This window comes from Mus pahari, chromosome 22 (assembly GCF_900095145.1).
Source record: "Mus pahari chromosome 22, PAHARI_EIJ_v1.1, whole genome shotgun sequence".
Taxonomy (NCBI): Eukaryota; Metazoa; Chordata; class Mammalia; order Rodentia; family Muridae; genus Mus; species Mus pahari.
In genome coordinates, this window is record NC_034611.1 from 48957037 (window position 1) to 48966917 (window position 9881).

Genomic DNA, 9881 nt, shown 5'->3' on the forward strand with positions numbered 1-9881 from the left:
AAAAGAAAAAAGAAAAAAAAATCGTCCCTCATTATACTTGGAGCAGATTCCATTGATTTGGGGGAGGGGGAGCAAAGTAGGTCTGCATCTCAGGGTAATCAGGATTCCACAGTTGATCTAAGTTAATCAGGAGAGAGTATCCTAGGAGTGCCCGACTTAAGCAGAGGCGTTCCTAAAAAACAGAACCGAGCCTTCCAAACTAAGGTGCAGCGCTGTCAGGTGAGAAAAGGGAGCCATAGAGCAGGGAACTGGTGACCCTAGGCACCGGAGCAGTTACCATAATCTGTCAACCAATGATTTCAAAAGAGAACAACCAAGTAGAGTGTGAGCTCCGCCCAGGTAAGAAAGATAATGAGCAGAAGACCCAATAGCTTCTCATACAAGGTTTTCGGTTGGTTGGTTTTCTTGACGAAGGGTCACACTATGTAACTCAGGCTGGCCTTGAACTCAAGAGATCTGTTTGCCTCTGCCTCCCAAAAGCTGGGATTAAAGTCCTGCATCACAAGTAAATTTTAAGATAACAGGTTTTCGTTTAAATTCCAGGTAATCAGATAAATACAACAGAAAGCTAATGTAACATACTACATCTGAATTTACACGAAATGAAATGTTCCGGACGCAAACTTTCTTTACGGAAGCATAGACTAAGGTATTTTACAGGGCTTGGCTATCGCTCAATGGTGGGCCCTTCTCTAGCAGGGACAAACTCTCGCATTTGATTTCTCAGAACCCCCTCCCCACAACAATTGTTTTTTTTATTGAAACAAAATCTCAACTGCTAATGGCTAATTTCATGCCAGGAGATGAACTGAACCCTGTGTTGATTAGTTTTGTCAACCTGATACAAGCTCCTGGTCTCATCTAGGGAGGGAACCTCAATAGAGAAAATTTAAAATGTACCCTCAAACTGGCATGGTGGCACACACTTTTATTCCCAGTAGGAAGATCTCTTAGTGTTCAAGACAAGCATGCTCTATCTACATAGTGAGTTACAGGCTAGTCAGAGCTACACAGTGAGATCCTATTTCAAATAAATAAATAAAACAAATTACACACACACACACACACACACACACACACACACACACACACACGAGCACACACACCTATACCTACCTATAAAGCATTTTCTTGATTCATGACTGATGTGGAAGGTCCAGGCCCATTATGAGCAAGCAGGACCATCCCTGGGCAAGTGGTCCTGGACTGCATTAGAAAGCAGGATGGGCAAGACACTATAAGCAGTTTAAGTAGCACGGCCTCTACTTCCGTTCCTGCCCTAACTTCCCTTTATGATGGATTTTGAGCTATATATAAGTGACATAAACTCTTTTGGTAACTGTTTGTCACACCAACAGGAAGCAAACCAGGTCAGGCTCCCTGATCTGTACACACCGTACAGGTTTAACTGAACTGATTAAAAAGTCATGCTCTTCAACAAGACCAAAGAGGAACTTAAATCTTAATTCACCTTGGAGTTTAAACAATTTTAAAAGTAACACTGTTCTTTACCACTTAGTTTGATCACCATTAGTCTATAACTCAAAATGTAAGCATGCTTCCAGTTAATTAAAAGTAAACTTGTGGGCTGGTGAGATGGTTCAGTGGGTAAGAGCACCCGACTGCTCTTCCGAAGGTCTGGAGTTCAATCCCAGCAACCACATGGTGGCTCACAACCATCCGTAACAAGATCTGATGCCCTCCTCTGGAGTGTCTGAGGACAGCTACAGTGTACTTACACATGATAAATAAATAAATCTTTTAAAAAAAACCAAAAAACTTGTTACCTTGTAAAAAACTGTTAGGCATAATTTCACTGATTCTTCCTTGATTAGGCTAAGGTTTTACCACACTCCTAAGTTGATACACTTCTGTTGGTCTCTAGCCTGCAAGTTGAGCACGAGAGATATTTAACTGCAGCATGAGCTCAGGATGCAGCTTCTAACTGCCACAGCAGCATACCGGAGAGGAAATCTGTAACCTCAGAACTTCTTTTTTAGTGTTTGTTTACAGGTCCTAGATGACAAGTTCACCCAGAGTAGCTGGAAAGTAAGACTAATGTTTACATATGCCTTTTAAATATCAGGGCATTAGTGGTTTATGATACTTTGTTTAATTTGGCCCTTCTCTGGGCAGCTAATAACATCAATAACAATTTAATCCTTGTCTTAAGAGATTAGCACAGTTGCACTATTGTGCTAGTAGGATTTAAGGAAACACTGTTCCTTCTAAAATGGTTTCTAATGGCAGCTTTATACTATATTCAGGTTTGTTTTTTTTTTTTTTTCATAAAAATGAATGGAGAGATTTAAGTCTTCTATGTCAGCTTTTTTTGTCTGTTTTTAAGACAGAGGATGACCTTAAACTCACAAGCATCCTGCCTCAGACTCCTAGGTATCAAGATTAAGGATGTGCACCACAACTTCCAGAATAGTACTAAATAATTTACAAATTATGTTGTCTGAAACCTGACTTCAATCCCTAGGATCCACATGTACCCCTGGCACAGGTGAGGCATACACATAAGATAAATGTAGATTTTTAAATTTACAATTTTTATCAGTAATTTCTTTCCTTAATCACTTTTTATTCCTTGGTGGATTTTTCTGAAATCCTTTCAACAAATTTCTTTATTATATATCGTTGATATAATCAAATTTGTGACATTTCTTCTATACATGTGTAAGTTATCCTTTATGCCTGCCTTCCTGTCTTACATGCCCCCCACTCTTTCTGTTCCTTGTCTCTCATCAGAGAAAGCATGTGATATTTGTCTGACTTAATTTGTTTAACACAATGGTTCTCCCAGTTCCACCAAATTGGAAATAAATGTAATAAATTGTTCAATAAAAAGCAAAATCACAAAACCACTGAATCTAAAGTATGTGCTCTGCAGCAAGAGGTCAAAATCCTGTAAATCTGTAAATGTTCCAACACAGTTGTAGTATGGCAGCACAAAACTGTAATTCTAGAACCCTGGAGAGCCAGAAATTCAAAGTCAACCCCAGCTACACAGGAAATGAGGCCAATCTGGTCTGTAGGAGATCTTGTCTTAATAAACAAGCTTAGAACAAAAGCATGGTTAAACGTGTGCCATAAATCTGAGATAAATTTTAGTTCAAAAACCATAATCTGTGTTTAGTGCTATTACGATTACCTAGAAGTATAATATACTCTATTCATTGAGAGAATAAATCTCCCAAACTAATTTAATGATACAACTGTCAGCTTTTCTGGATTATGTCACAAGTTTATTATGAATCTGCTCACAATTAAACAGGCTAATAAAAACTTGGAGTGCTGGAGAGATGGCTCAGGATAATTTGCTTGGCTCACAAGCATGAGAACTTGAGGTCCAATCCCCAGACTCCAGATAAAGTCAAGAAGAATAGTAACACATGCCAGTGCTCCTGTGGTAAACTGAGTAACAGACAGGAGACACCATGAAATTCACCAGCCAGTTAGCCTGGTGTATACAGCAGTAGACAAGAGACCCTGTCTCAAGACAGTAGGTAAGAATGGATACCTAAGGCTGTCCTCTGACCTCTCAGCACTATCCGTGGATGCCATTTTTGAGAAGCCACTAGACACTAATTGGGGTAAACATGGGGGTATTTCAGGGAAGGTGATCACTACTGTTCAACACTGGAACTCATGTGTTAAGTAAAACTTATTCCCATTCTTGATTTAAGGCAAACTAAGTAAGCTGGGCATGGTGGCGCACACCTTTAATCCCAGCACTTGGGAGGCAGAGGCAGGCGGATTTCTGAGTTTGAGGCCAGCCTGGTCTACAAAGTGAGCTCCAGGACAGCCGGGGCTATACAGAGAAACCCTGTCTGGAAAAAAACAAACAAACAAACAAAAAACTAAGTAGATCTATGTCTTTTGGGAAGCACTCAAAACCACGGTTGGTTAAAAAAAAAACAACTAAAGACTACCTGCTCCCTCTCCTTTCCCCAGCAGAGTTCCACAGTGCCATGGTAAGGAGAGAGACACATCCAAGTAGTAGTCAGACAAACTGGGAGGAAATGAGACTGTGTACATCACCCCTGTACGTCATTTGCTTAAATCCCCCCTTCATTTACTACAAAGAATTCAATCATTTTGTTCCTTTAGTCAATGTCATAATAGGTATTTAATATCTTCTGATAGATGGAATAGAACCAGAACTATATGTACAAGTTAATACTGCAATGCTTATGTTCCCTGGAGAGAAAAGTGAAAGCAATCTATGAATCAAGCAAAGTTATATTCATATATGCACCTAACTAAAAAACAAGCAGAAAATTTGTAAACAGCACCAGAGACACCATGCAACAATCAAGACTAATCAAGAATTACCTAGCTTTCCAGTAACAGAGATTACAAAACAGTGCTCCAAACTAATGGCAGCACAAAATACAAAACAGATAGAACTAAAGATAAACATCTTGACCAACAGTTTTTCTACACTGCTCAAGTATCTAACCATTTTGGAGATTTTTATTTTGAAGACTTCTCACCCACATTAAGCAAAGTAAAAATATAATCAGAGCACCTGGCAGTGTTAACTAAACAAGTTAACTAAAAAACTTATCCAATGCTGGGGCAAAGAGAGACAATAGATCTATACTCTCCGTTATGATGCTTACAGATTCCCTTAGATGTCAATTTGTTTCAATCCTTGTCAAAAATCAGACTGCTCTAGTAAAGAAAAGTCTTTATACATACCTAGATTAATATTTAACAACTTAGTTAAGGATAGGGCCTGATGAAATGGCTCAGCAGCAGGTAAAGGTGCTTGCGGCAAAGCTGGAGACTTATCAACCTCCAGAACCCTTGAGGCAGAGGCACCCAACCAAATAGGGCAAGTTGTCCACAGGTATTTATTGTTAAAAACATTTTTTTAAAAGAATCAAGATGGGCAGGAACCTTAACAAGCGTAGAAACACAGCCAACTACCTTTTGGAATAATGTAATATTCCACTGGTGGAAGAATCAGAGAATGTAAATACAATTCTTTCTTAACTCACAGAGAATGTGAGGCCAAGATCTCTCAGAGAAGAACCTAATACTATCCTTTAAGTCCTCCTGAGCTTGTAGAATAAGTAGTACTTACTCCTACATAAAACTACAGAATTAAGCCGGGCGTGGTGGCGCATGCCTTTAATCCCAGCACTCGGGAGGCAGAGGCAGGTGGATTTCTGAGTTCGAGGCCAGCCTGGTCTACAAAGTGAGTTCCAGGACAGCCAGGGCTATACAGAGAAACCCTGTCTCGAAAAACCAAAAAAAAAAAAAAAAAAAAAACTACAGAATTGTCTTTAAAGTAGAACCTTATAATGAACAGGCTTAGGATAAGCAGGTTTTCTAAAGGCAAAATACATATATACTAGCATGTTTCTAAACTAAAAGGAACTATCTCAAGAGGACAATTCCCACTCAAAATTGTCATCTTTGAGTGTTACTTATTTCCGCAAGAGACCCAACACGTTTGATCTTGTCATTTTTCAAGTAAGTTGGATTTCGCCATTAGACTGTGTGTTCCCCAAAACGAACCAGTTTATTTTTCGACTATGATTCAAATGTAATTGGAATTCCTTAAATTCTGGTTACAAAGTTGTACGCTATTTAAAGAAACTTCGATAAGTAAATGTTACTACAATAGTATCTGCAAAACAGGCAGTATTCGGCAGACTTAAGAATTCTAAGAGTTATGTGTGAGCGCTGAATACATTTCAATATCCACCTCGTATAAAGAAAGAAATCGCTACTCATGTGATGCTAGCAACTATAAGTATTCAACTCTATGGTAGAAGAATTAGCACGTTCAACTTTTACTGAATAGCCTCCAACACAAAAGCGTTGTCCACGTTGGATGATACATAGGGAAAAAAAACAACTTAGTTCTCTTTGGCTTTCGGTAACCCGAAAAACTCCTGTTTCAAAAACCAACCTCTCTCATTCTTCAGCCCTGAAAGGAAGAACTTCCATCCACTGAGAACAAAACGGAGCCCGTCCAGAAACCCGCGGAGGTAGAAGGCCGCGAGAGAGGACCCCTCCAACCGGGTTCTGAGTTCTCCCAAGTGACATCATCACTTCACCTGCGTCTCGTCCAGGCAGGGGCGGGCCGGCTCCCCGCCGCCGCGGGAACAAAGAGAGCCAGGCTGCCGGGAGACGTCCGCCGAGCGCGGCTCGCCGGCTCCCAACCTCCCGCGGCCAGTACCGCCCTCGCGCGGGAGCCAACGGCCGTCGCCGCCAGTACCTGCGAGGGGAGGCTCCGCCCTGCGGGGCTGCTCCCACCGCTCCGGGCCGGGCCGCCGCCTCCTATTGTGACTGCTCGCCCCGCCGGCGGCCAGCTCGCTAGGGCCGCCGTCCCCGGTCGTCCTTGCCCTCGGAACCCGGGTTCCGACTGAGGCGCTGTCACGGCGCTTCCTTCCTCTTGGCACCATCACACGCGCCTCTCCAGAAACCCACGGCTCCACGCCCTGCGCCCAAGGAGCCGGCTAGCGCCTCGGAGGCCCCATCTTTTCCGCCAGCCGTCCCAACCGCCCGGGCCTCCGGAGGCACGCCCGCCAGCCGCACGAGGGGCCCCGCCCCGACCCACCCACCGCACCCCTCGTCAGCGCTCGCGGACCTGCGCGGGCCGCGCCGGCGCAGTGAATTGCGCTGCGCGCGCAGGCGATACCCCGCGCGCTACACTTCGGCCCGCAGAACTCGAGAGCCTCCCCTTCAGAGTTCCCGACGGCCGCCCCGCCCCGCCCCTCGCCCGCACAAACCTAGCCAGCCAAGCGCAGGATCGCCGAAGAGCTCCGCCTCTTCTCCCGCGCCGAGCCCCCTTTGTTTCCACCCGCGGGGGCGGGGCCGCGCGCGTCCAGGCCGCTCGGGCCAGTTCCGGCAACAGAGCCGGTGCGCAGCACCCCTGCGCAGCCCCGCCCAGCTCACTCGCTCGGCTAGCTCTGGCAGCGGAGGTGGGGAGGTGGGACAGCGTCTTCCAACGCAGAGAGTGCCTAGTGCGGCGGCTGCTCCCGCTCCCGCCAACAACTGTAAAACTCAGCAGTAGAGCAGTAAACCTCACAATATAGTATGTATTTACATGACCTAAGAAGCAGGAACTTTTACTGATGTAGACGCGTGGTTTCAAAACAAAACAAGCAGGCTTGTATCTAACTTGTCCAACCCTCAGGACGACTGTGACAGAGTCTGTGACTTTGCTGAGATAGGAAGTTAAGTTCAAATACTAAATGAATCCTCAGCTTACTACTGGGGTCAAGATCCAATAGAGAACACAAACCCTATATTGGCTCAGTAAATACAAGGAAAAGAATTGTTCAATACACATTGGAAATTATGGAAGAGTAGGCTTTTTAAGTAGATAGAAATTAGAAGTTTCTTTAAAAGTTTATTAAAAGTTAAAGGATCAGCGAGCAGAAAAAGACTGAGCTGGGCATGGCGGTCTCAAACCCTGGGAAGGCTGAAAAAGAGGACTAATGGGAGCTTTAGGTCCGCCTGGTCTACTGTATCAAAATCCGGTCTAAAAACCTAGAGTCGAAGAAAGAAGGTGGATGTAGGAGGAGGCTAAGAATAAACAGGTGGTGGTGGTGGGGGGGGGGAGGACAGAAAGAGGAAAGCAATCAAGCCTCTACAGGGCTTAACCCTTCCCTTCTTCCTTCTCTGAGTCTCAGTGGCCTCAGGTAAGAAAATCAACACTAAAATGTTTCAGGATCTTTTTGGATCATATACATTGTTTAGGAATAACACCATATGATAATTATGTACATTTGTCAACTAATACCAGAGTGAGCACCACTGCTCTATTGTGACTAACTCCAAGGTTCACTATTTAAGGTGCTTAGCAACTGCTGAAGCAAAGTTCTAGCAATTCTTGTATAATTCTAATACAAAGGGAAGCTGGAAAGAGTAGGCCCCTGTGAAGTATTCCCTACCCCAGATCTTCACCCCCCACTATGTAGCTTTCTCTTATCTTTGCTCCCCACCCCAACTCACTCTTAGACCAGGCTGGCCTTGAACTCACAGAGATCCATTTGCCCTTCTCTAGTGTGCTGGGATTAAAGGCATGTACCATTACACCCAACTTCTAAATGCTTTCTTAACCCACAAGTCTATACAGATAAAAACACAGTGAGGGCATGCTTTTCATAAGACAACTGACAATTCTGTCTGCGTAGTTGTTCAACAGTAGTTCAGCTAAAGCTTTGCTTGCTGTCTTTTTCCACAATGGCAGAAAGCCCTGTTGAAGAGCATTAAACACACACACACACACACACACACACACCCTTTCTGTAATGAGAATTTTCTACATCTGCACAGCCCAGAAGGTATCAGAGCTATACATGGATACCAGAAAATATCCATGTGGTATAGCACTGGAAATGTATGTAATTAGTACATACTAGTGAACTAACATTCTAAAGCTGCATATCCAGCACCTGAAGGAAAAGTTGCTGTGGCAAGAGCTTTTTGAGAACTTCAAGGCTGCCCTTTAGAAGTGGTTTTCTTGTCAGGGGAAAACTGTGACTGTCTTCTTGAAGTCCTTTATCAGATCACTGCCTATGAAATGGGGACGTGTGGACGTGGACTTCAAATGTATCTGGTAGTTATTACTGAGCTCAGCCCAGGGGCCCCACCCGTCTAATACAAAGGAGGAAGAGCAAACATCACAAACCTCCACTGAGTAGACACCCAGCATCATATAGGAACCATGAAGAAGTTCAGATCTGACCACAAAGAAGATTCACAGCACTCCAATTCTGTATCCGGTTTCATTTTCTCAAGTTTTTCTATCTTTATTGGGACATTACTAACACACCATTAATTTTCACCACCTCGAAGTTTTTAACTATAGCTAAAGGTTTGGTGTTCATCTATTATCTGAGTTATGTGAAACTCAAGGCCTTGAGTTGGATCCCCAACACCTGCCTATCTACTTCCTTAACAGAGATCATTAAGTAATTTTTCTAAGAGATATTTCTAGCACTTGTGCTAGAATATGATTTGGTGAGGAAGTCATCAAATTGGCTTTCTTGGCCAGCTGTGTAGTAGCATGTCTCTGACCCCAGCATTTGAAAGGCTAAGGGCAGGCAGATTAAGGATTCTGGTCCTTAATCTGGGTTGTGTACAAAACAGTCTCAAAAAGAAAATGTTCTTTATCACCCTCACAGATTGTATTTCTGGGTTCAGAAATAAATCTTGTCCACTGTTGTCTTTTGAATTTCAATAAAAAAGTTTTAGTAAGTCGGGCAGTGGTGGAGCACTTGGGAGGCAGAGGCAGGTGGATTTCTGAGTTTGAGGTCAGCCTGGTCTACAGAGTGAGTTCCAGGACAGCCAGGGAGGGCTATACAGAGAAACCCTGTCTCGAAAAACCAATTAAAAAAAAAAAAGTTTTAGTAATTCTAAAGAAAAAGAACAAATAGGATTTTAATTAGGACTTTGTTGAATCTAGAAAAGACAACGTTACTTTGATAATGCCAAGTCTTCCAACACCCGAGCAAGATGAAGTCTTGTATTTGCTCTGTTTGTTTTTTTTTCAATCATGCTTCACAATATTCTGTAATTATCTCACATTCCAGTTCTTAAGTTTCTTCCAATTGACTTTTCTAATTCAGTTATTATATAGTTAATCTCAACCCTTGAGGATTTTTAAAATAAAAAAATCCTGTTTAAATTCTTTATATTCAGCAAAAATAACAAAACTATTTTTTTTTCTTGCCAATATATTCTTGCCACTTAACTGTCCTCCTGCACCGCCTGGTAAGTACACCTCAGTCAGAGGGAGACAGCCACGGGACAACCTTGTTTTTCCTATCAAATCTCCACTAGAGGGCTGGTGAGATGGCTCAGTGGGTAAGAGCACCCGACTGCTCTTCCGAAGGTCCAGAGTTCAA

General features: G+C 43.1%; 1 protein-coding gene across 1 annotated transcript in view; it reads right to left on the reverse strand.

Annotated features, from left to right (window-relative positions):
* Rnf38 (ring finger protein 38) overlaps positions 1–6069 on the reverse strand; it is a 39603-nt gene extending 33534 nt beyond the window's left edge. The window contains exon 1 of the mRNA XM_029533261.1: positions 5933–6069. Coding sequence (XP_029389121.1) covers positions 5933–5941 — 9 coding nt within the window. The 5' untranslated portion in view covers positions 5942–6069. The remainder of the gene's footprint in view (positions 1–5932) is intronic.
* Positions 6070–9881: the final 3812 nt, after the last annotated feature.